The 25,197-nt window shown below is 43.3% G+C and overlaps 1 protein-coding gene across 2 annotated transcripts in view; it reads left to right on the forward strand.

Annotated features, from left to right (window-relative positions):
* The first annotated feature begins 352 nt into the window (after positions 1–352).
* The window catches only part of LOC142381179 (Golgi apparatus protein 1-like), a 55,284-nt gene continuing 30,439 nt past the window's right edge, over positions 353–25,197 (forward strand). The window contains exons 1-12 of one of the 2 annotated variants that reach the window (XM_075466904.1): positions 353–681; positions 9,819–9,848; positions 15,095–15,181; positions 15,258–15,473; positions 18,128–18,331; positions 20,056–20,127; positions 20,223–20,409; positions 21,662–21,879; positions 23,362–23,483; positions 23,624–23,725; positions 24,687–24,840; positions 25,023–25,040. In XM_075466904.1, coding sequence (XP_075323019.1) covers positions 373–681; positions 9,819–9,848; positions 15,095–15,181; positions 15,258–15,473; positions 18,128–18,331; positions 20,056–20,127; positions 20,223–20,409; positions 21,662–21,879; positions 23,362–23,483; positions 23,624–23,725; positions 24,687–24,840; positions 25,023–25,040 — 1,719 coding nt within the window. In that variant the 5' untranslated portion in view covers positions 353–372. The remainder of the gene's footprint in view (positions 682–9,818; positions 9,849–15,094; positions 15,182–15,257; positions 15,474–18,127; positions 18,332–20,055; positions 20,128–20,222; positions 20,410–21,661; positions 21,880–23,361; positions 23,484–23,623; positions 23,726–24,686; positions 24,841–25,022; positions 25,041–25,197) is intronic. The other variant, XM_075466905.1, reaches the window with a different exon arrangement.

A 25,197-nucleotide genomic window follows, 5' to 3' on the forward strand; every position in this document is an offset into this window, starting at 1 on the left:
ACTGGCGTTCTTGCAGACAGCAAAGTAAGTTTTTCATTGTACAAGGAAATGTGTTTCTACTATGTGACAATAAAACTTTGAATTGAATTGAATTACAGTTGATGAAGCTAGAAATATTTAAAAGGTGCTTCAACATGTAAGATATCCATGTAGGATTTAGAATTTAAATAATATTTAGCCTCTAAGATCTTTTAAATGTATGAAGTAAAATAAAAACAGTCGATAGGCTCCACAAAATGTGTGTAACAGCAAAGCCTTTATTTCTGTCACCTTACCGGAAGTTGTCTATTTTACCGGTAAATACGGGTTTTATTGTGAAGTACTGACCGGAAGTGTGTAGCTAATCAGGACAACCTTGACAGTTATGTGAAGATGGCGGCACACTGTCGCTCTCCGCTTCTCCTGCTGCTGTTATCGTTTGTGTGTCTCCTCAAATTCGCGCCCGTCCTCGGCTTGAAGGCGGCGAGCGGCCCGGCCGAACCGCCGAACCCGCCCGTCGTCCGAGCCGTCGACCTGCCGGTCAAGGATGCACCTGCCGCCGGGGCCTCCCCGCCTCGAAGGACGACCGGTTGGAAGCTGGCGGAGGAGGAGGCCTGCCGGGAGGACCTCATACGCCTCTGTCCCAAGCACACCTGGACCAACAACCTGGCCGTGCTGGAGTGCCTGCAGGACCGCAGAGAGGTGAGCCGCTGTCGCTGGGGGGAGCTGGGTGTGTCGCTCCGGTGGTTCAGAGCCGTGCCGGCTGTCAGGCTGGTACTGATGCAGAGGTGACCATCTTCACCTGCATCCGCGTCCTAACCCGGGCTCCCACTTGCGTTTTAGGGGCACCGCAAATCCGTTCACCGCTTCATATCATCCCTTTAAGATTTAGGAAAACTACAAAACCCCTCAACACAGTTCTCTCAGTGTCTTAAAAAAACAAAAACAAAACATAGTTACCTTAAAAGTTTTACATCTTAAAGCTCGTCAGTGTTTTTTCTTAATCTAAAAGTAAATGATCTCTTGAATCTTTTGGCTGTTAAGTGTCAGTTTTAACCTGAGCTAGCTTTAATCAACAAATTACCGACTCCTCCACTTATGTGATATAGGCACGGATACATTAAGACCCAATGCCCCCCCCCCCCCCCCCCCCGGCCCTGATAGACTGGAGAGAGGCCACCGACCCTTTCTAAATACTGTATGAGCCTCAGACTCAGCGGGCCATTTGCATCCTTTGGTGGCTGCTTCTCTGTATGCCTTTACAGCCTGGTCCAATAATCCTGACAAGGCTCTGGGACTCTTGGGATTATGTATTTTTTTAAAAAAAAAGCAGGTTAACATCAACAAAATGATCAACCTTACAAACAAATGAGGCTAAACGGTATAGAGTTGGCTTGTATGTGCAGTTAAAAAGGCCTAAAAAGGAAAATGGAGCTGTGTCCATGTGGTCAAAAGTGCAGTCCAGCCCATTAAACTGTTGTTGTCTGGTTTGCATATTAAGCAGAAGACCACGCACACTGCACTGGCTCAGCATCACCATGCATTACATATACATGTAGACATATTTCATCCGTCCCGGGCTTGACTTTGTTTGTGGGTACTTTTCAACATGCACTCAGGCCCATTGCCGTCTTCAGCTAATTGGGATTTTATCTGCACTATGTGAAAACTTTTGTGTCCAGTAATGAGTGACTCAGAGCTGAAATGTATTCAAAATTATAGTCTGTAGGGGGAGAAGATGAGCGAGCAGGATTTTTTTCATTCATTGACCGAAGCCGTCGGCTGAATGTGTTTGATTAGGCTTAAAATTGAAGCTGCACCTTGAGCTGTGGAGGCAGTTTTGTTGGCGTGTTGTCAGGCTTAAAACCCGTTATTTCTGTATAAATCTACATCTTTTATGTTTGCCTTAAAGCGGCTTTTCATTTTTTGTTTTCCCGGGTGAGTCGGTCATTTTGTTGGCATTTTAACGGTAAAAAGGGAAGGTTTTAATGTGAGCTTTGAGCTTTTACGACCTCAGCACTCTGCACCGGATTTAACTTACCGCAAATTTGACTCAGTGAAGTAATTATTGACTTGGTTTGGTGTCAAATGAGTGCATGTATGTATGTGTGTGTGAGCAGTCATTCAGCTGTCAGGTGACTTGCAGGTTGAAGTTAAACCACAGACTCTGAGCTTTTTGACCTGTTTTTTTTGTGATAAAAGCTCTTTTTCATGGTGTTTTTATCCTGTTGTTTCTAGTTTTTTTGTTTTATCTCTGCCTGTCTCTGTTGTGTCTGACTGAAAACTGAATGCCAAGCTTGGCTTTTAGGATCTTTTTTAGGACTATTTTCACTGTTTCTTGATAACTGAATTTGCAGCATGTTTGGCGAATGAACCTGAAACGACAGAAAATGTTTGTTAGTTGCAGCTCTGAGTAGAAAACAACCATTTAGTCACATTCTGTCGGACATTTCTTCCTTCAGTCGTCACGGTTTTCTGTTAAACCGCGGAAACGTACATCGGATGTGTGCCGATCCGTCTGGTTTGCACCCTTTAACTCCATTACTCATCAACCTGCACCAAATAAAATAATTCTTCCAAATTTATGAAAGGAAATAACAATAAATCAGAAGAGCACTGACTGAGATAAGGTCTCCGTCAAGGCCAAAGTTCTCTTTTGTAGCTTCAAAAGTTGGCTGAATCACATGAATTAAATGGGCTCTTCTTTTGTTCTCATTTCACGGGGAGGAAATCCTCGTCTCTCTGTGTTTGGTGGAGGCAAAACAGCTGGAGATGTTCAAGACTTAAAGGGATAGTTCGCATCTTTTGACATAAAGCTGTATGCCATCCCATATTAGCAACATCATTTATTAGATTTGACTTACCCCCTGCTGCGTCCTGTGAGCAGAGTTCCAGCCTCGTTTTGGTGTTGACGAAAGTAGTCCGGCTAGTTGGCTGGGGTTTAAAAAATAAAGCGTTTTGCTTCTCAAAACAATATGTGTTCAAAAGAGTAATACATTTGCATCACAAAATCGTTCTCCAGGAAAAAGTCAGACCTCACAATCCCTTGGCGCTATTTTCTCTCCCTTCGTATCACTGCCTGCTGTGCAGACCGTGCAGTAAACACCGTAACAGCACGCTGTGATACGAAGGGAGAGAAAATAGCGCCAAGCGATTGTGAGGTCTGACTTTTTCCTGGAAGCATATTGTTTTGAGAAGCAAGACGCTTTATTTTTGAGGCCCCAGCCAACTAGCCGGACTACTTTAGTCAAACGCCAAAACGAGGCTGAAACTCGGCTCACAGGACGCAGCAGGGGGTAAGAAGATGTTCATAAATGATATTGCTAATGTGGGATGTCATACAGCTTCTTGTGAAAAGAGGCGAACTATCCCTTTAAAGTGTTCCCTTGTAAAGAAATACTGTAAACAGTGTTTAAAACATTGAGAGTGAGATATCTGCACAGATCAACGTGACCGTTGGGCAGGTTTAAATGTGTCGGGGGTTCCTTTAACGCCTCCTGAGAATCACAAGTTGTCGTGTAAACAGATGATGAATCATAATTTAGTAAAACGTTTGCAGAAATTTCCTCAGTCCCTTGGGGAGGTTATTTTTCGGTTTTCTAAACCATCAAATCGCCTTCCTCGCTGGTTCCCCACGCTGACGTCAAACCGACACACCTCCTCTCCTCCGGCCCTGAGCGTTGCCCTCTTTACCGAGATAATTACATCAGTTCCACTCCATAACAGCTGTGGCCTCCCGAAGAGGTAAATGTCTCCGATAAATCTGCCTCTTTGCCAGGGGACGGCACGAGCGCGCACAGATAGCCCCGGCAGTGCCACCGTCGGCTTAGCAGCATGTGGTCGCAAAACAAGCATTTGAGAGTTTATTTGTGGGGGTCTAAGCCCTGAAATCCGACAGCTGAGAGGCAACTGAGAGTTACAAACACGCAGCGAGTCACTTCTCCGCACAAGGCGACCAGTCAGGCTGACGCTTATTAACTCCGAGTGGATGGCGTGCAGCTGGGAGAGCTTCAGCGACACCCGGATGATGAGGACGGCCCAGAACATTGTTAGGATTCCATCTCACCCTGGACATCTTCTGTCTGAACCGCTGCATTTTAAACCAGATTAATGAGCCGTTTTTACGCCTCTGTCATCAGTGCACTTAACAAACCTAAAACTCGAACATCCTTTTTATAATGACTATCCAGCATCATTCAAAGTTCAGTGAGTGGCTGCGTAAAGGGGTCGGGAGGTGTTTCCATTGATTTGGTAAGCTTATAAACTTACTTTATCTTATTTGTTTTAGGCATTTTATCGCCTTAGATGCACTTTATCCTTGATTTTTTTTTTTTTCTGTTTTTCTGCTGGAAATGCACTTTAATTCAGTTGCATCCTAATTCGTGTGTTTAAATCCAGCTCTTTTTCTATCTGTTCTGTTCGGAGGCAGTTGGTGAATGTGTGCCCAGGTGGAACTGACTGCACCTTACCGACGGCCAATTAGATTTTTATGATCTTCATACAGAACACGCTAACATTTAGTCTGTGTTGGATTCAATCGGAAAAGCAAACACACATCCAATAAGTAATGTTGACACTACAGTGAGTCATTATGGCTCCTGCTGAGGAAGTCCGGTGATGTCATAAAGCCACTTTGTGGGCTTTGGGAGGTTGGTTGTAAGGGTGTGTATTGGCAAGAATCTGGCGACACGATACAGGGGCAACGAAACGATATACAGTGGAAACCGCTTATCGTGATCACGTTGGTCCAGAGCCAATTTGAACACTATAAGCGGTTGATTACTAAAACCGAATTTGTATTATTTTATTTTTTTTGCTATTTTATTTTTTACTCCCTTGATTCCTTTCTGGACGTCTGCTTCTGCCCTATGCTTCTGCCTCGCTAGCTAACGTAACGAGTTGACACCGGGCAGCAAGCCGAGATGCTGCGGCGAAGCTTGGCATTCCTCAGGCTCCCTTGTGTAGTCTAATTAAGCAACGAGAGACAGCCATGAATGCTAACGACGGAGAAAGAAAACAACGGCGCCCGGGAAAAGCACCTGAGGAATGCCAAGCTTCGCCGCAGTATCTCATTGGCTCGTTTTTGGTAATTTGTCATACGTCTCGAGGAGACGACGTTTTTCATTCAGAGAAAATTACTTCCTTTTTCCAGCCATGATTCGCGCGCTTGCTGCCCAGTGTCAACTCGTAACGTTGGCTAGCGAGGCAGAAGCAGATGTCCAGAAAGGAAGGGAGTAAAAATAAAATAGCTACACGTAGTTTTAAAATGATTTTTGCACGTTTACATTCATAAAATGGCCAAAAATGAACATTATAAGCGGATTTCTTGATTACTATAAACAAATTATTTAAACAGCATTTGTATAGAAATGATTCTGTCCCAAGCCTTTTGATCTATATAAGCGGTTGATTACTATATCCGTGACCACTATAAGCGGTTTCCACTGTATTGCGATATATTGCAATACTGTAGGCACAACGATATTTTGAGTTTCTTTGAAAGAATTTATGGTCATCTAAGTGATGTGCTGTAAGAGTTACATACGATTCAGTGGCCCTCAAAGTCCAAGCGTCGCATGTCTGAACAACTTCGGGAGAGCGATGTCCATGATGTGTTGTCGGGAAGGGATGGTGTAGCGGGGCTCCAGTGTTGTCGTCATATTACGGAATCCCTCCTTCACCACAACACTCAGAGGGCGCATGTCTTTACAAATAGAAGACAGTACTGACTGTGTTATCTTGGTTGCTGGTAGTTTAGAAAAGTTAACATCTTGAATAGTTCGTTGAGCAGGATCCACTCGTTTCACGTTAGCCTGTAATGCTAATCATGGTGTCTCGACACATGTGTAGTATTGCCCGAGTACTCGACTCTGGCGTTGCAGAGTTTGCACACCGCATGGCTCTTGTCGTAGTCGTAACTGCCTTCCTTTGTTTTGAAACCAAAATATGCCCAAACATCAGCTTTAAAAGCTGCTGGAACTGGCTGGAGCCTCTCGTCCTCAGCCATCGCCGGTGAACTGTTATATGTTTTTGTGAGAACTGATCTCGCGGGATTTCATTGTTCCTTTGGCGCGGAGGACATAATGACTGCTGCCAACTAGCGGCCGGAGGTTTAATTGCAACACAAAAATGAACAAACACCGTGAATATTTGCATGTTAATTGTTAATAAAAAAATCGATACAGTGCCGTTGAATATCAATACGGTATCGCCAAATAAAATATTGCGATATTTAAGTGTATCGATATTTTCTTACACCCCTAGTTGGTTGAGGCACTGTTTTGGGCTCTTCCTCGTCTTGTTGGGTGAGGCTGCTGCTGATGGGAAGAGCAGTAAAAAAAAATAAGTGCGTCACAAACCCAAAAGTCTGCGTGAAAAGGTGCTTAAAAGCTTTGTGGCCTTACGCATTAGTTTCACGGCTCTATTCTAATTGCTTCTGTTCTCAAATGAAAGGACGCTTCCATTTGTTGTACCTGAGAGGACTCCACCCTGACTTTATCTCTAATTCAGACCCAATTACTCTGTGTTACCGCTTCAGTTTGATCAGCCTGTTGGATTAGTCTGGACTCATTTCAGAAGGCTTTGATGTGAGCAGAGCAGCTCCTCATTCATTGATAACTCATTGTTTGACTAATTGCTCATTTTTATGGAGGGGGCCACTGTGGGCCAGTATCCTCGCTACACTCATTCTTCTGTCAGTAAGGCGTAGAGTGGAAATTAGGTTTTAAAATCAAAAGAGAGAGTTTTTGCCTCTGCTCTCGTGGTCTTTACAAAGTGCTTTCATGTCCTTTTACTGCAAAGTAAAGTGAAGTGAGTTTTCTCTCGTACTCTAGCATGTTGTGGGCGAGTTTATGTCGAGCTTCTGCTGCCTTGTTCATGTTAAACTGCAGCCATTTGGAGAGAAATGTGACCTCGCTGACTGCTTTAGTGATACTGGTACTGCTGTTTGTTCTGCTGCTCAGCTGCATCTTTTGTTAAAGGGGAAGTTGTTTTTTTTTTTTTTTTAAACCTGGACCTTATTTCTGGCATAAAATACGTTCATTTACTCACCGATAACAGTTTGCTTTCTACACATGCATCCGCATCTAATGGGATGATGTCATCAACACGCGCCACTGCAGCACAGCTCATTCACTCCGTGCTCTGTGACGGTCGGCTAACTTCACACAGAGTTTGCTGCTGCTAGTTTTGTGCAACGTGGCAATTTGGAAATACGCAATAACGAACCATGTTAGCAGCAGCAGTAGCAAATTCTGTGTAAAGATGCTGCAGCGACGGAGCGTCGATGATGTCATCCCAGTAGAAAGCCACCGATAACAACAACACAGCAGCTCTGAGCTAACAGTGCAATAGTACGCGTTCATTCATTCATTGGTCTTAAAGTATTGGTGAAATAAAGACAGATAATGCCTTATTTAGAGGCTGTATTGTCTCTGCCCTGTTCTCTCCCGTTATATGGATATACGCCGATCTCCAGTGATCTAAATATCTTCCGAAGGACGCCGACTTTCACCAAACTGTTATCTGTGAGCAGATGAACGTATTTTATGCCAGAAATAAGGTCCAGGTTTAAAAAAAACAAACTAACTTCTCCTTTAAGAAAACTGAGGGGAAAAAACAGTCTTAGACTGCTGCATGTTTTATTTCAAAATTAAATGTCTGTGACTATAATGTGGAAATGGAATTGATTGACCTCTGCTAATTATATTCAGCAAACGTTTTACTGACCACAGAGCTCATTGTGATAGTTACCAGATCATTAGGTTATTTGGACACCACAATGCTCTTTAAGTAATCAAGATAGGACACTTTTCAGTGGTAACACACATACTTCTCCACAAACCTACCAAGGGCTGAACTAGAAAGAGTTAGTCTTTCTGTGATTTTATTTGCTCATTTTCCACCAAAATGGTGTAGGTGCTGTTTCTACCTTAGAACCAGTTCACTCCGCTGTGACGGCCAGAGCAGCGGCTCAGCGGCTCAGGGAAACTGCTGCTACAGCAGCCTGGGGTAGGAATTATGGAAACCAACCAAGTAAAACTAAAATCTGAGCCAGTGTACTGTTGAGTCTGCTCAATCCAGGAGACGATATTCAAAACAACTTCGCTTTAACATGGACGTGAAGCAGACACGTATGATGCTTTAATATTGCCAGTCGGGGGTTTGCGAACGCTACATGATTTAATGTTCAGCTTGATTTAAAAAACATTGTCGGGCAGTGTCATCGGCTGCAAAGCCCTTTTACACACCTAGTCTGGTTTACAACAGCTTCTTTAAACCAGACTGGTTGTATTAAGACATTGGTTTGCAGGGAATCTGAGACAAACTGCATCCCTGCACTGCACCCCTCAACAGAAAATCACAGGGGGCTGCAAACAGTCTGCAGGGAAGCTCAATGAACGAAGATAAGGAAAGAATAACTTGAAAAGTTCTGATAGAGTAATTCTGGGGGGAATTTCAATACTTTTCTCCAACTCGGAGCAGAGCATCTATGTTATAGTGTTCACTGATATCCGTGTTTGTTTGGCTTGTTGAGCTCTTTGGTCAACTGAGAGATAGTCTTTGAGAAGAGGTCCATCCTGGGACCTCTTCTGTTTAACATCTACATGCTCCCACTGGCACAGATTATAAAAAAACAACAAAATAAACCACCATAGCTATGCAGATGACACGCAGATATATATTACAATGTCACCGGGAGACCGAGGCCCTGTACAGGCTCTTGGTAAATGCATTGAGGAGATTAATGACTGGATGTGCCACAACTTTCTCCAGCTAAACAAAAACTTAACTGAGGTAATTGTCTTTGGAGCCAAAGAGAAACGATTTCAGGTCACCACAGAACTTCAATCTGTACACCTAGAAACTACCAACCAGGCCAGAAATCTGGGTGTAGTGATGGACTCGGACCTAAATGTGGAAAAACACATTAAGGCAATAACAAAGTCAGCCTACTATCACCTTAAGAATATATCGAGGTTAAAAGATCTGCTGTGTCAGCAGGACCTGGAAAAACTAGTCCATGCATTCATCTTCAGTCGGCTTGATTACTGTAACAGCATCTTTACAGGTCTACCTAAAGAGTCAGTTAGACAACTGCAGCTCATTCAGAACTCTGCTGCTCGAGTCCTCACTAAGACCAAAAAATTGGACCATATCAGTCCAGCTCTGAGGTCTTTACTGTTTTAATGCATCTGTAAAGCACTTTTAATCACCTTGTAGTTGAATTGTGATGTACAAATAAACTTGCCTTGCCTTGCGTTGAGTTCACCAACAATGATCCTTTAAGCATTCAGTGGGTGTGGCGCCTTTTTCCTAAATTCTATCCGAAGGGAGGCTAAACGCATTGAAAGCTTTAAAGTTGAACCAGCACCTGGTTTAAAAGGAGGGACATTTCTTTGAATCCTCTGGTTGTCCAAAGTTCAGCCAACACGCCTCTAAAGCTCACAGTTGAACCCATCATGTTTTGTTTGTTTAATGGTTGCCCAACAGAAATAGAAATGGTTTAAGGTTAGCTTGCATGCTGTAACCAGTACTCTGATGATGCTGTGAGAGTCTGTGAGAACAGACTTTTGCTTTCAGGCAAGATGCTGCCCAACTTGGCAGTTTCACTGTGTGGCAGGTTGTTGTTTGCCAAGAAAAAGCTCCAGCACATAAGTTAAAGCCTGAATGGAAAAAAAACCCTAAAAAACAAAACTCTCTGCTGCATGCATGGATGAAAGAAAGCAGATACAGTATGTTAACTGATGAGCTTCAGAGGTGTTCACTGTCTTTGCATCCATGAATAATTTAAATCCATCTGAGGATTCACCCTTATCTCTGTCTCCGTCTTTCTGCAGGAAACCGATATTGCCCCTGACTGCAACCATGTGAGTATTCCTTCTAAGACGCACACAAGCATGCATGCACATGAATATCTTTTCCCCACATAGAGCGCGGGGGCACGTCCTCAGGCCAGAATTTAAATGTTTAGTGAGTTTAGCCGACTTGAAAAGGGCTTTAAGCACCATTAATGTTGACCCGTGAGGCCACGTTTTCCATATGTTCAATATGAAACACTCGCAAAACATCACTCCCAGCACAGCAGCCTCAGCTGTAATGTGTCTTTTAACTTCTTCTTGAACATTCACCGTTGAGCTTCTGTGATTCTTGGACTGAGTGAAGCATTTAAACTGCATCATAATTTCCCTTTTTATAAGCAGAAGAACACGGACGAGGTCTTTAGAAACATCTGGATCTTGGCCGGGATTTAGAAAAATAAGTAATAAACTCAGCGTCAGAGTCCATCCTGAATAGATCCCCCTCACGGTTTCATATGTTGTATCTACACTCTCAAAAAGAGAGAGGCTGTTTACCCACAATGCATTTCGCTCCTGCCCGAGCCGAAATCAGCCGGCCTGAAACTCTGTAAACTTTAGCAACATTGGAAATATTTTCAGGCGAGAAAGTAGTCGTTTAGATCCCCAACGTGTTGAAAACCTGACAAAATACCGGCTAGTTACAATTTTGTTCCCACGAATTCGGCACTACTAAAGCTAGCCGCAGTGAGCAACGCACTTCCTGTTATTTTCACAAAATAAAATACCCGTTGCCTTTTATCACAGGGAAAGCTATTACGATACAATTGGTGCTTTTGTTTTGAAAACAGGAAGTGAACCTACCCTCGTTGTAGCTAGCTTAAAACTGCCGTTTTGACAGGAAATGACGATCGGCGACGTCACGTTACGTTGCATCTTGGGTAGTTTGAGTATGAGTAGTAACCTCATGATGCATACCCAACATTTCGGAGAATCTTGAATGCATTCGGGGAAAAAAGTCAGTATGAGTAGTAGGAGTAGTAGGAGAAGTATGCGGTTTTCGAACACAGCCAGAGCCTCAACAGACAAATACAGCCATTTACTGACAGTCCACCCTCTAACGATCAGCAGGGGTTCCCCTCTTTCTGCAGTACGACAGCCCCTTCGCCTCCTCTCAGTGTTGCCTGGATCATGAGCCCTCATAGGTCAGGGCAGCTACCAGCCGACAGGTTTATGAGACACCACGGGGGCTAATGGAGCACTTGGACGGTGTTTATTGCAGCACCGTAAAACACCGACTGTAATTAACATGTCACACACACTTGTTTGGTCTTATTTTCTGGGTGGTTTGACTGTCGGACGCTGTTATACCCGAGGCTGCTGCGGATCAGTCGTCCCCCCGAAAGGAACGCAATGAACACACGGAAAGAAAAGAATTAAATTCAAAATGTATTTATATAGCACATTAAAACAACCTCAGCTGAACAAAGTGCTGCACAACAGCAACTGCATCACATATTAAGAGATTCATCAATAAAATAGCAATAAGAATAACTTTATCACAGAAAAAAATAAAATTTGAGATAAAATTAGCAATAAAATAACAGTAGCAAGCCAAGGTAAACTCCTTTTCAGCTCGTGGAAGGCCAGGAAAAAGAGATGTGTTTCAGTCTGGATTTGAACTGACCTAAAGAACAGCCAACAGGAGCTGGTCAGCTGACCTCAGGGCCCTGAGTGGAGTGTAGGGCTGCAGCAGCTCACTTAAGTAAGACGGGCCCATGGAGTTTAAACACTTAAAAACAATCAATAAAACCTTAAATTTCACCCAAAAGCCGATAGGGAACCAGTGAAGGGTGCACAAGACTGGGGTGATGGATTCGCACCTCTTTGTTCTGGTCAGCAGGCGGGCGGCAGCGTTTTGGAACCCTGGTCCAACCCTATATATATAAAGAATTACAGTAATCCAAAAGCCATGTTATAAATGCGTGGATTGCTCTTTCAAAATCAGCCCGAGGAAGATGAGATTTAATCTTTGCAAGAGTCCTCAGCTGGAAAAAGCCGGCCTTGATGACAGCGCTGATGTGCTTACCAACAAGTGTTGGCATTAAAGGTAAGGAAAAGAGGGAAATAAAGAGGAGAATATGATGCAAAAGAAACGTCTTTCCTCTTACATAATTAAAGGAATAAGAAATGATTGGTGTTTTTTTTTTAGCTTCGGGGATGCTGAGAGCCATATTGGCAGGGAACTTTAAGCAGCACTAAGGAGAGAAATGACTTGCAGTAAATAGATTTTTATGCCCTGGCAGACTTGTTTACTCTGTGATCAGCTGACCTGTGCTGCTGCTGCTGCTGCTGCTGTGCCTCAGAGGTTTCTTGGTCTGTGGGGACAACAGTGCGTCGCCTGTGCAGAAACCAACTACTGGGAGCAGGGCGATTGCAGCTGTGTCTGTCACTATAATGAACAGCAAGCGCGCCCACCCACAACGTTACAGAAAAGAGGACACTGGACACGTTGCCTGGTAACAGTGCGGCGACATTAAAAGGAGTGGGGGAAAAAAAGAGAGAATTTCACCTCCAGTTTGACAGCTGCTGCTGATGGATTTGTCTGTTAATGGTTCACTTATTATTCCCCTGACGGAAAAATACGAGCATTTTTTTGCAAGGTGCGGTCATATGGAAAAGTGCGCCCTCTTTGTATGCCAAAAATAATCTGCCCTTTACCAGGTCTTAAGATGAAGTAAATGAGCAACATCTTGTTATTTACTCACCAGAACTGGGTCAAAATGCTGAACCAGGGTACAACCCCATGATTCAACAGTCCCTTTATAACTTTTAACGCTTTCTCCTGCAGCCCTTCCAAACAGGCCATACTTGTTCAGTCTTTTTCTATCTGTGCTGTCATGACCTTTAACCTTTAACATGCTAACTGAGGCCTGCAGAGTCTGAGATGTAGCTCTTGGGTTTTTGACCTTGCTGGGACGTCCACTCCTGGGGAGATTGACAGCTGTCCTGAATGTTTTCCACTTGTGAATAATCTTTCTCTCTGTGGAACGAGGGACTCCAGATAGTTTGGAAATGGCCTTATAACCCTTCCCAGATTGATGGGCAGCAACAGTTCCTTCTCTAATATAATTTCTGATGTCTTTCCTCCTTGGCATCGTGTCAACACGGACCTGAATGCTGCTTTTATAGAGGTGCTCACACTTGATGCTGATCAATTAATCAAGTTAATTTGATTAGCAGCTCCTGGCTGCTACTTAACCTTTTAATAACAATAAAAGCAGTAAGGGTGGTGGACTGCTTAAGCCGTTAAGATCTGAAGCAACATATGGGTGCTGCAGCTGCCTACAGGCAAAGGTTTGATGAATGATGTCACAATGTCGTAGGCCAGGTGGTGTTGCTCATGTCAGGTTGTATTGACCCAATTCTAAGACCTGGTAAGGACAAGAAGATTTAATTACTTCATCTTTTTCCTTTTATTATGCCCTGCTAACTACAGAAAGAGGGTGTATTTTTCTTGTTTTACACGACTATATAAACACCGTCTTCATCGCAAAATCTTGGCTTGGTTTTTGTACCCTTCTTGGAGGGGATGGGGGGGCACACAGATGTCACCTATCTCATAATCAGAGTCACACAACAGGCAGATAATTGGTGTTGAAAAGCCTGCGTCGGAGCCGTTGTGCATTTGACAGTTTGACAGTGTGACAGCCCCGTGCTCTGAGGATCCGCCGGTGTTTTTTTTCCTGTAAATGGGAACCCATCCAGCTAGCTTCAGAGAGCTCCTCACTTTGGGGAGCTTTGTCAGCGCTGCACTTAAAATTGCTTTTCTGTGAGGTTTAAGGTTTAAGGGGTGGGCATGAGTGGGCATCCGAGGCTCTTGGAGAGCATTTCCACGGCCTGCCGCTGCCAACGAGGCTCGGCAAACTGGAGTTGGAGTGTATCAGAAAACAACTGTAAGCCAAAAGCATTGCACTCTGCTCTAAGTTTCAGTGTGAACAACCTCCATCGGTGTGCTGTTATTTTTAGAAAATGTCATGTAACTTGAATTGTGAAGTTTGCTTTAATGTGCAGAAGAAAAAAAATTGTCGGTTTAATAAAAATGTCTGCGGTTTTCAAACGTTTGCCTCAGCTCGAGTCCCTTTCAGTAACGAGGTCCACGAGTCATAAAAATGGTTGGAGGAAACTCAGAAGTCCTGGAAGAATCTGTGTTTGTCTGAGTGAAGAAAGGCTGGAAAAAGGTGACAAATTAAAGGGATAGTTCGCCTCTTTTGACATGAAGCTGTATGACATCCCATAGTAGCAATATCATTTATGAGCATTTTCTTGCAGAGTTCCAGCCTCGTTTTGGTGTTGATGAAGGTAGTCCGGCTAGTTGGCTGGGGTTTAAAAAATAAAGCGTTTTGCTTCTCAAAACAATATGCGTTCAAAAGAGTAATACATTTGCATCACAAAATCGTTCTCCAGAAAAAGTCAGACCTCACAATTGCTTGGCACTATTTTCTCTCCCTTCGTATCAGCCAACCGCAGCCAACTAGCCGGACTACTTTCATCAACACCAAAACGAGGCTGGAACTCGGCTCACAGGACGCAGCAGGGGGTAAGAAGATGTTCATAAATGAGATTGCTAATATGGGATGTCATACAGCTTCATGTCAAAAGAGGCGAACTATCCCTTTAAAATCGCACTTATGCATGAAGTCAGCAATACAGATGCAAAAGTGTGAGGAAGACAGAAGTTCAAATGGAGGTAACAACAGTCTTTCCTTTTATGAGGCCTTCTGTGAGGTTCCATCAGGACATTTTCACACCACTTTGGGCTTCGCTGCATTTCAGAGGAGCAAATATTTCTCTTTCGATTTCACGGCTCATCTGACAACTTCAGTTTCTCGTTATTTTGCAGAGTGAAAACACACAAAGAGCGTAATGATTTGTGATGAGTTAAGGTGCCAAACGGTTTATAAAGATGCAGATGAAGCATCTCTATGAAGCATCAGTGGACAGAATGTTGCTCGGCCTCTCAAACTATCCACTGATGAGTGCGTGAGGAGGTTACTGACCCTCGCTCATGATGTTTTCATGATTTAAAAATGAACAGGAAAAAGAATTTCAGCTGCAGGAATCATCAGAAGCTTCAGCTATGGTTAGATGTATCCTGTGATATGTTTGCACATGCCTGACTTCTTTGATGCTGTTCTTATTGGCTTCTTTTCCCGCTGTTTCCTTTGCGTTTTTGTTCTGAAAAGAGTCTCATTTAAGTTGCTGTCTCTTCTGTAAAGATGCGTTTGTAAAGTTTCCCCGTCTTCTTTTCGCTCCAGCTTCTGTGGAACTACAAACTCAACCTGACCACAGATCCAAAGTTCGAGTCTGTGGCGATGGAAGTCTGCAAGAGCACCATCGCTGAGGTCAGTTTGCCGTCTGTCTCCGGGGAAGGTTTGATGTTGTTTAAGTTCAGCTGGTTTACGTGTTCAACACCTGCAGATAAAGGAGTGCAACGAGGAGGAGCGCGGGAGAGGCTACCTGGTGTCCTGCCTTGTGGATCACCGCGGCAACATCAGCGAGTACCAGTGCAATCAGTACATCGTTAAGATGACCAGCATCATCTTCAGCGACTACAGACTGATCTGCGGCTTCATGGACAAATGCAAAGAGGACATCAACAGCCTGCGGTGTGGCAGCATCAACGTGGGACACAAGGTGAGATGGGTGTGTGTGTTTTTGTGTTGACAGCCAATGAGCAGCGGCCCTCCAGTCAGCTGACCCGTCAGAGCAGACTGACGATAACAGGAGGAGCGCTGACGATGTGCAGAATCCAGAAGCCAAAAATCTAGTTCTGAGCTTGTAGATGAGAGTATGGGCTCTCTGAATGCCTCACTTTAAGCTTGGCTGGTGTCACTTAGGCTAATGCTACATTTTACGTGCACTAATCCATATTCACATTGCTGCAAATCACAGAATCAAATCAAATTTATTTGTATAGCACATTTCATGTACAAAACAATTCAAAGTGCGTCACATAAAATATAGAAGCAGTGGCTCCTTTAAATGTGAGGAAATGGATAGCTGGACATTCGGCATTTGGGTGGAGTTCGACGATACTTTGAAGCGTCGTTTCCTCTGGATCTCCCTGCTTGGTGAAAAACAGATTAAGCTGAGCTGCTACGCTTCTCTTGTTTTTAACTGTTGATTAAATCTTAAAAGAGTCTGAAGCTTGAGTCAAACCCCGTGTGAGCAGAAGCCTGCTCGGTCTTTAGCCCACACAAAAGTTTAAAGACCAGAGGAAACATCCAGGCTCAGTTAAATATCTGTGGATTGCTTCAGTTTTTCGTGTTAAATACTCGGTTTTGCTTGTTTACACTAGTGATGGGAAGTTTGGCTCTTTATTTAGGATCTTTTGTAGCCTATATTTGACCTTAAAGGCAGGGTAGGGGATCTTTTTCTGGAACATTTTTTTACATATTGCTTGAAATACTCTTCACACCCCCATTGCAACCAATTAATTAAAAGTTTTGACACAAATATGAAAAGTTTTAGTGGCCTCTAGAACATACAATCTAGGAAAAACACTATCCAATCATACTGAACGGACCGTTAACAATGATTGGATTCTGATGCCGTCTATCAAACTGCAATCTGCTCCTCCCTCCCCCTCCTCCCCCCTGTGCACGTACGCTGCTCCGTGAACGAATTACGCGTCCAGAAGCTTGGCAGGAAGCTAAACTAGAGCCAGCTTGGCTAGCACCTAGCATTATTAAACGTATAGTTAGCATAAACTAAATACTAAATACGGCAACGATCGATGCTTGCTGTCAGAACAGCGCTCGTGCACCTTCGTGCTCGTGCGCGTTCATGTACTCTAGAGGCGTGCCTTCGGGGGGAAAGTGAAGAAAAGGGTTGGGACTTTTTACCTGTGTATTTTCAAAATGCAGCTTCGCTGGACTCAAAATCCAGGATCTCCTACCCTACCTTTAACTTTGCAAAACCTTGCAAAAAAAATCATGGTTTATGTGTTGAAAACCCTTTTGCTTTCAGTGTTTTTATGAGAGACCTTATAATTGCCTAATTCTGTGCATTTATTCTGTGACAAAACCACTCTTACATTTGTTTATTTCAATTTAACTTTTTTATTGCACAAATGAACAATAAACTTCAAACAAATCCACAGAACAGAACCAAACTCAAGCTAACATTAATCATGTCCTCAATTCAACTTTTTTTATTGGACAAACAAAAACTATTTAAAACAAATCCACAGAACAGAACCAAAAGCAGAACCAAACTCCAGCAAACAGCATTAGTCCTCAGGGCAGGTTCAGGAAGATCAGATGCCTCGGCTTGGATGGGCTGATACGATTCCGCCTCTCCGTGATTATCTGCCCTGTATTTGGAGAAGATTCTCTCAGAAGGAACTGATGTGGCAACAATATCCTTAATTCTCACGTGAATGCTGGTCGCCATGCTGGCCAATCATAACAAAGCTCTGTCGTAACCAGAGCTGGGACTGAGCACTGAAAGCGAAACCTAAGCAGCGAATGGAAAAAAACTGAGAGCCGATGCTTGTGCGCATGATCCATCACTAGTTAACACGTTCTCTCTGATCAACTGCAGGCTTTTAGCACAGATTTGAGACGCTTTTGTGATCTGATTCTCCAGAACTTCCTTTATTCTGAATCTAATACCTCAGATGCAATAGTGTGAAAACATCTTGGGCTGAATTTTCTCTGTTTTATGTTGGCAGCAGCTGCTTTTGTTGATTTAACTTTTAGGTTAAAGTTCTGATGCTGCTCTATAAAGCTCTGAATGGTCCAGGACCAAAATACATCAGTGACCTCCTGACCCAGTATGAACTTTCCAGACCCCTCAGCTCATCTGGATCCGGTCTTCTATCAGTTCCCAGAGTCAGAACCAGACATGGAGAAGCTGCATTCAGCTTCTATGCTCCACATGTCTGGAACAAACTCCCAGAAAGCCTCAGATCAGCTGAAACACTCAGTGTGTTTAAGCCCGGGCTGAAGACACACCTATTTTCAGCTGCGTTTGAATAAAGCTCCAAATCTGAAGTTTGAGTTTCAAAACTTAATTACATTTTAACTTCTGATTTTTATCTGATTCTATCTATTGTTCTTATTTCTTTCTTTTTTGTTTAAAATTTAAATCGTGCTTTTTATTTCTACTGTTTTAATATCTCTGTAAAGCACTTTGAATCACCCTGTTGTTGAATTGTGCTGTACAGATAAACCTGCCTTGCTTTAATCTGAGTTTCAGCTACAGACTGAAAGATGGCGCTTCACGACGTTGCCTCTCACACAGCAGAATCCTGGATTGATCGCTGCCTTTTAATCTCTTCACAGGACGTCCACTCCCAGGGCGAGGCGATCGCCTGCCTCGAGAGGGCGCTGGTGCGGGAGGCGGAGCAGCAGGATCCTGTTCATCCAATCAAAGAGGAGTGCCAGAAGGCGATCCTGCGGGTGGCCGAGCTGTCTTCGGATGACTTCCACCTCGACAGGCACCTTTACTTCGCCTGCCGAGACGACCGTGAGAGATTCTGCCAGAACGTACGAAGACTCTTCCTCCTCCTGCATGTTCCATAAGCAGACGCACACAAAAAAATCTTTTTCATGGTTATTCATGATGAAAAATAATCTTCCAGCCACAGTGGATCAAATGCTGAATTTCTGACCAACCTGGATATGCTGCAAAACCTTGAAGAAGCCACATTTAGCTTTTTTTTTTTTGTTTTGTTTTTTAGGGTTTCCCACAAAATGCTGTAAAACGCTCTATTTTAGACGCTCTACCTGACGCGCCTGAAACACCTCTCAGGTGGTCCAAGTGCTTCCTGCTTTACTCCATGATGCCACTAGGGCTGAGCAATTTTATTGATACTGCGATATATATCGTTATTTCGTTTCCCGATAAAATATCGATTTTATCATTGGCTGAATATCGTGTATCGTATTGAATCCTATTGAATCGTATCGTTGGCTGAATATTGTGTATCGTATCGTTGGCTGAATATTGTGTATCGTATCGAATCGTATTGTTGGCTGAATATTGTGTATCGTATCGAATCGTATCGTTGGCTGAATATTGTGTATCGTATCGTTGGCTGAATATTGTGTATCGTATCGAATCGTATTGTTGGCTGAATATCGTGTATCGAATCGTGTTGAATCGTATCATTGGCTGAATATTGTGTATCGAATCGTGAGATTAGTGTATTGCTACAGCCCGAGATGCCACCGTGAACCGGTTTGTTGCTCCTCAAACAGAGACTGAGCAGCTGGATTTCATTCGACCGAACAATCAGAGCCGACTGCGCTTTTTCTGGAAATCTTCCTGTCTGAGGTGGAAATGTAGACACTTAAAGGTTCCTTATGACTCCCAACCCCAGACGTTTGGGGTTTTCCATATTCTGAATAATCAGACGGAACATTCCACTGGTCATGGAGTGCTTAAGGCTGTAATGATACTCGTCCTACTCTAAATATGTTTGCTCTACCTTTGTCCGTCATTAGCAAACCACATTTATCTGCTCGTTTTTCTTCACGTTAAAGGAGGATTTCATCGTCAAAATTGGCTGCAGAGTTTTTTCTTATCCTCCAAACTGCTGTAGTTGGTCTCCATAGCAACGGTTACTTCCTTCTTTACCTCCAGACAAAAGAGATCATTGCTGGTGCGCCGGTGCAGGTGCATCCACTTAGACGTGACGTGTGAAAACAAGTTGTGCTGTAGGATATGAAAATATTCATCGTGGTAGCTTTTGGAATGTAAGACTTGATTTTATGTAAAAGTTCTGCACTCGAGCGCTTAAAGAGTCAGACTTTAAAATGGAAGATGAGGAGGCGCTGCAGCTTTTTCACACTGTGACGATAAAAGGAGATTTTTTTTTTTTAAACATATATTTATTGGTTTTTCATGTTAATATAACAACATCCAACAATTTAAACATCTAAAACATACGGCAGAAAAGAAAATAATAATTAAATGATTAAAAAAGATAAAATAAACCGCAGTTATTACACAGCAAATTACTGTGCAATGAATATGAAATAATGAAAATGATTAAAAAAAAGTAAATAAACACATATAAATAAAAATAATAATAATAAAAAATAAAATAAAATAACTCCCTCAACAGTTCCAGAAATATCCTCCAAATGTCATAAAATTCAGAAGCCCTCTTTCTAACAATATATGATAATGAGATGATAATATATGATTAAAAGGAGATTTTTAAGGTTGGAAACTCACCGCTCCTTTTTATTTGTCTCCTCCACAGACTCAAGCAGGAGAAGGAAAAGTCTACAAGTGTTTGTTCAATCACAAGTTCGAAGAGGCCATGTCAGAAAAGGTGCGAGCAGCAAAAGGGACTCTGATGTCACAGATTTTTAAATCTTTCCTCTGGTCAGTTCGTTTGGTCACCAGTTCCACTTCTTCCCCCTGCAGTGCCGTGATGCCCTGACCACCCGTCAGAAGCTGATCTCCCAGGATTACAGAGTCAGTTACTCTTTGGCCAAAGCCTGTAAGCTGGACCTGAGGAAGCAGCGCTGCAGCCTGGACACCAGCCTACCGCGGGCCCGTGAGGCCCGGCTCTCATACCTGTTGCTGTGCCTTGAGGCCGCCGTGCACCGCGGTGAGAGTGGGAGGCCTTTACTGGCCAAAGAAGCATTTCCTCTCGGTTCCAGATTACTAAATGCACACCAGCAGATTCACAGGATTGAGCTGGGATATCATGATATCGTACAGTTACCCACATTTGTGTTACCTGACGTAATTAAAATGCCATTAACTACAGTCACTATGACGGTATTAACAAACTCAGCTCTGTGGTCTCCAGAGTAAAACTGGTAGAAGTTTTTAATTTGGTTTAGATTTTATTATTAGGGCTGGGCGAGTTAACTCGTTATTATCCCGTTAACTTGTTAATTATTTTACGCCGCTAAATATTTTTTTGAGCATTAACGCAGGTTTTATTTTTTTTTTTTAAATTAGAAAAAAAATTTGGTGGGGGCTTTTGGGCCTTTAATGGATAGGAAAGTTCACAGAGACAGGAAGCAGGGGGCAGAGAGAGGGGGAACGACACGCAGCACAGAGCCATCCAATGCGGGACTCGAACCGGGGCCAGCTGCACGAGGACTATAGCCTCTGTACATGGGGCGCCTGCTCAACCCACTACGCCACAAACCACCCCTGTTTTATTACTTATTTTATTATTGTAAAAGTCTGTTGCTCACAGGCTTTTATTTTGTAAAAGTCTGTTGCTGTCTGCTGCGGAACCGGAAAAGAAAGTAATCGGCGGATCCACCAAACATGGAGAAGGGTACGGAACTTTTACTCGGCCATTTTCATTTTAAAGTTCTTCCAGACGGCGGAGTCGACAGAACCAAAGTCATCTCTAAACACTGCCAAGTTGAATTGTCTTCTCAGCGTAGTAGTTCCAGTCTAAAATATCACTTAAAGGCAAAACACACAACTGATAGCAGCAAGTCATTCAAGGAAACAGACAGTGGAGCGAGGCTTCTACATAAAAACTACAGAAAGATGCTGATGTTAAAAGTGTGTTTGCACAACAAATGTTATGGCACTTTCATTCATATGGCAGCACATTTAAAATAAAACTAAATGCTAAAAGCTATACACTACTTTTGGATTCTGTTTTGGGATTTTGCGTATAAAATGCGATTAATCGTGATTAATCAGGGAAATCATGTGATTAATTAGATTAAACATTTTAATCGTTGCCCAGCCCTATTTATTATATTTATTATTTATCTTTAGTGGATCATAATTTATCAGTAAAATATTGTGACTGAATAAAAGAACTCACTATTTGTACCAGATTTCTGTCTCCAGTGTGTTTAGTAACTGAACTTCATGCTGTGCAGGTCGTACCGTCAGTGGAGAGTGTCAGGGGGAGATGCTGGACTACCGGCGGATGCTGATGGAGGATTTTTCTCTGAGTCCGGAGATCGTCCTTCACTGCCGGACGGAGATCGAAGCTCAGTGCTCCGGCCTGCACCGCAAAGGCCGCACGCTGCACTGCCTGATGAAAATCGGCCGCGGAGACCGCAGCACCACTGTAGACAGCATCTGTCAGAGCTCAGTAAGACGTTATTGTTGCTGTAAATCTTTACAGCTAAAGATGTGTGAGCAGCTGAGAGGCTGGGCTGTGGCTGAGAGCTCACTTTGAGATGCTAAAGTAGACTGACTCATAGTGGCAGTAATTTAAGATTATTAATCCAAAAGTATTTCTCTGCTCTATAGTCTTGCCATTTCCTTAAATCTACGAGGCCTACTTTTCAGCTTTCAGTTGTCTTTTCACTAAAGTGATGCAACATAATGTATGAAAAAGCATTAAAAGCTAAAGGTACCAAAGTAAAACAGACAGAGAGGTGCGATGCAATGAAAGTTCCTTTAATGGTAAACAGGAAAGTTCTAAGGTTTGATTTAAAAGCCTCAGTCCTGAAGTTATCTGGGAGTTTGTGGTCCATAGAAGCTGAAAGCAGCTTCTCTGTGTTTAGTAAGCAAACCTGTTCCGGTAGACCTGAAAGGTCTAAAGGTTCGTAACGAACTAGATCTGCTGGGAATTCAGCAGCAGCATAAATAAGACGCCGTTTTCATGTTAAACAGTCTTACAGTCGCTGCGTTTGCATTGTTTTTGATTCACAACTGAAAGTTGTGAATAAAAAAAAAAAAGGCTGAATGGAAATGGTCTGTTTTAAAGAACACCTGATGCACATTTGTGGAAATCACGTCTGACCCTTTAAAGATTAAAATGACGTAATAAACTGACAAATGTCTCCTCAGATTTTAAATCCCACCCCAGGTTTCCCCTCAGATCAAACAGGGTTCCCACAAGCTCTTAAAAAGTCTAAAAAATGTCAAAAATTTGGACCTTTAAATTTAAAGGCCTTAAAAAGTCTTAAAAACGGCAAAAATTTAATTCCCAGAGAAGCGTTGGCCACATAAAATACACAGAGTAAAGCACAGTAATCAGAAGTTGATTCTGTCTTTCTGAGGGGCTTCAATAGTGGCTCAGTTTGCAGCAGTTTGCAGCGGTTTGCAGCAGTTTGCAGCGGTTTGCAGCGGTTTGCAGCTGCCCCCCCCCCGCGTGTTCAGAGGTACTTTGGCTGCTTGTCGTAGGAAACATGGGAAAGTGTGTTTTCAACGAGACTTGGCTTGATATCAGCTCGATACGAAGCCCACTGTAAACTGTCCAGTTTGGGACCTTCAGTGTGAAAGTGCTCGAGTTATCTTATTAAATAAAATGTAATCTTCAATAACTAAATGGATAAAAATAAAAGGTTTTTGTGCCTGATTCAGATCAATGCATCATCAGCAGGCTGCTGCAGAACTTCACAATCTTTTGAAGAGATCCATTTCATCTGAATCAGGTGTGTTGAAGCAGGGAAACACCTAAAACCTGCAGGACAGCGCCCCTCGAGGCATCCCTGCTCTTAAGTTTCATTCGCTTTGCTTTGGAATGCAAACCTCTCATGTTGTTTATTAATGAAACGGAATTATTAAAAACGAAATCCTGCTTCTAAACATCTTAATGTCTGGATGAATTTCGTCGTTGCTGCAGTTACAGACTCTGATCCAATCTGCCGACCCCGGAGCCGACTATCGGATCGACCGAGCTCTCAATGAAGCCTGTGAGTCCGTCATCCAGACCGCCTGCAAGCACGTTCGCAGTGGAGACCCGATGTGAGCCGCTTTTCCACACACACAATGTATATGTGATCACTGTAGCAGCCTTATGTCGAGCAATCAGTGCATTTTAACATTGCAGAATCACCTCGTTGTTTATGTGATTCATAGACACGTGTGTGTGTGTGTGTGTGTAGGATCCTGTCATGCCTGATGGAGCACTTGTACACCGATAAGATGGTGGAGGACTGTGAGCATCGACTGCTGGAGCTGCAGTATTTCATATCCAGAGACTGGAAGTGAGTCTGAGCTCCGTGAAATCATTTCAGCTGCACATCTGCTGCTGGTTTGGACTTGATTTGGCAAATTAATACAAAGATCTTCGAACATCATTGGAATTAGAAAATCAAAACGAGCGTCTAACATCGCCGAACATCCACTCCTCACCTCAGAAATGACAGCTTAATGAAACGTCTTTGACTTAAAGGGATAGTTCGTCTCTTTTGACATGAAGCTGTATGACATCCCATATTAGCGATATCATTTATGAACATTTTCTTACCCCCTGCTGTGTCCTGTGAGCAGAGTTCCAGCCTCGTTTTGGCGTTGACGAAGGTAGTCCGGCTAGTTGGCTGGGGCTTAAAAAATAAAGCGTTTTGCTTCTCAAAACAATATGCGTTCAAAAGAGTAATACATTTGCATCACAAAATCGTTCATCCAGAAAAAGTCAGACCTCACAATCGCTATTTTCTCTCTACCTTCATATCACTGCACCGTAACAGGCGCGGCTGTCGGCAGGCGGCAGCAGGCAGTGATACGAAGGGAGAGAAAATAGCGCCAAGCGATTGTGAGGTCTGACTTTTTCCTGGAGGGACGATTTTGTGATGCAAATGTATTACTCTTTTGAACGCATATTGTCTTGAGAAGCAAGACGCTTTATTTTCGGGACCCCAGCCAACTAGCCGGACTACCTTCATCAACACCAAAACGAGGCTGGAACTCTGCTCACAGGACGCAGCAGGGGGTAAGAAAATGTTCATAAATGATGTTGCTAATATGGGATGTCATACAGCTTCATGTCAAAAGAGGCGAACTAACCCTTGAAGACGAATGACAGTCTAACCCGTATGGACTTCTGTTCAACACTGCCAGGAGGTTAAGAGAGGTGAATGAATCAGCAGAAAGGGTCGAGTTATGCTTCTGAAAAGCAGGTAAGCTGCAGCAGTGAGTGATGCTGAAGTCCCTCTCTTTGCCTCGCAGACTGGACCCCGTCCTCTACAAGAAGTGTCAGGGGGACGCCGCCCGACTCTGCCACACACACGGCTGGAACGAGACCAGCGAGCTCATGCCGCCGGGGGCCATCTTCTCCTGCTTGTACCGGCACGCCTACCGCACGGAGGAGCAGGGACGCCGGGTACGACAGCACAAACACGCACGCCGCCGCTTCGTAATGATCCGGCATTAGAGACCAAAGGCGGATTTCGCTGTCTTTTCTTACCAGTTCAGGGTTTTATAGGTGGAGCTTTTATCATGAATAGTGTGGCCTTTGGAGCACATGATCAACAGGTGTAACTCTGATGTTCTTTAATTCAACAGGAACACCCGGGCGAGCAGGTAAGACCTCTGCGTTTCACCTGAGTCGATTAGCTCTGATCCTGGTGTCGGGTTAATGTGATGATAACAATGACAGAAATGATCCTGTTGCGTTAAGATTTGAATCTGAGGCTATGTTCGAAACCGCCTACTACATACTACATACTACATACTTGCA

The sequence above is a fragment of the Odontesthes bonariensis genome, chromosome 1 (assembly GCF_027942865.1).
Source record: "Odontesthes bonariensis isolate fOdoBon6 chromosome 1, fOdoBon6.hap1, whole genome shotgun sequence".
NCBI classification, from domain to species: domain Eukaryota; kingdom Metazoa; phylum Chordata; class Actinopteri; order Atheriniformes; family Atherinopsidae; genus Odontesthes; species Odontesthes bonariensis.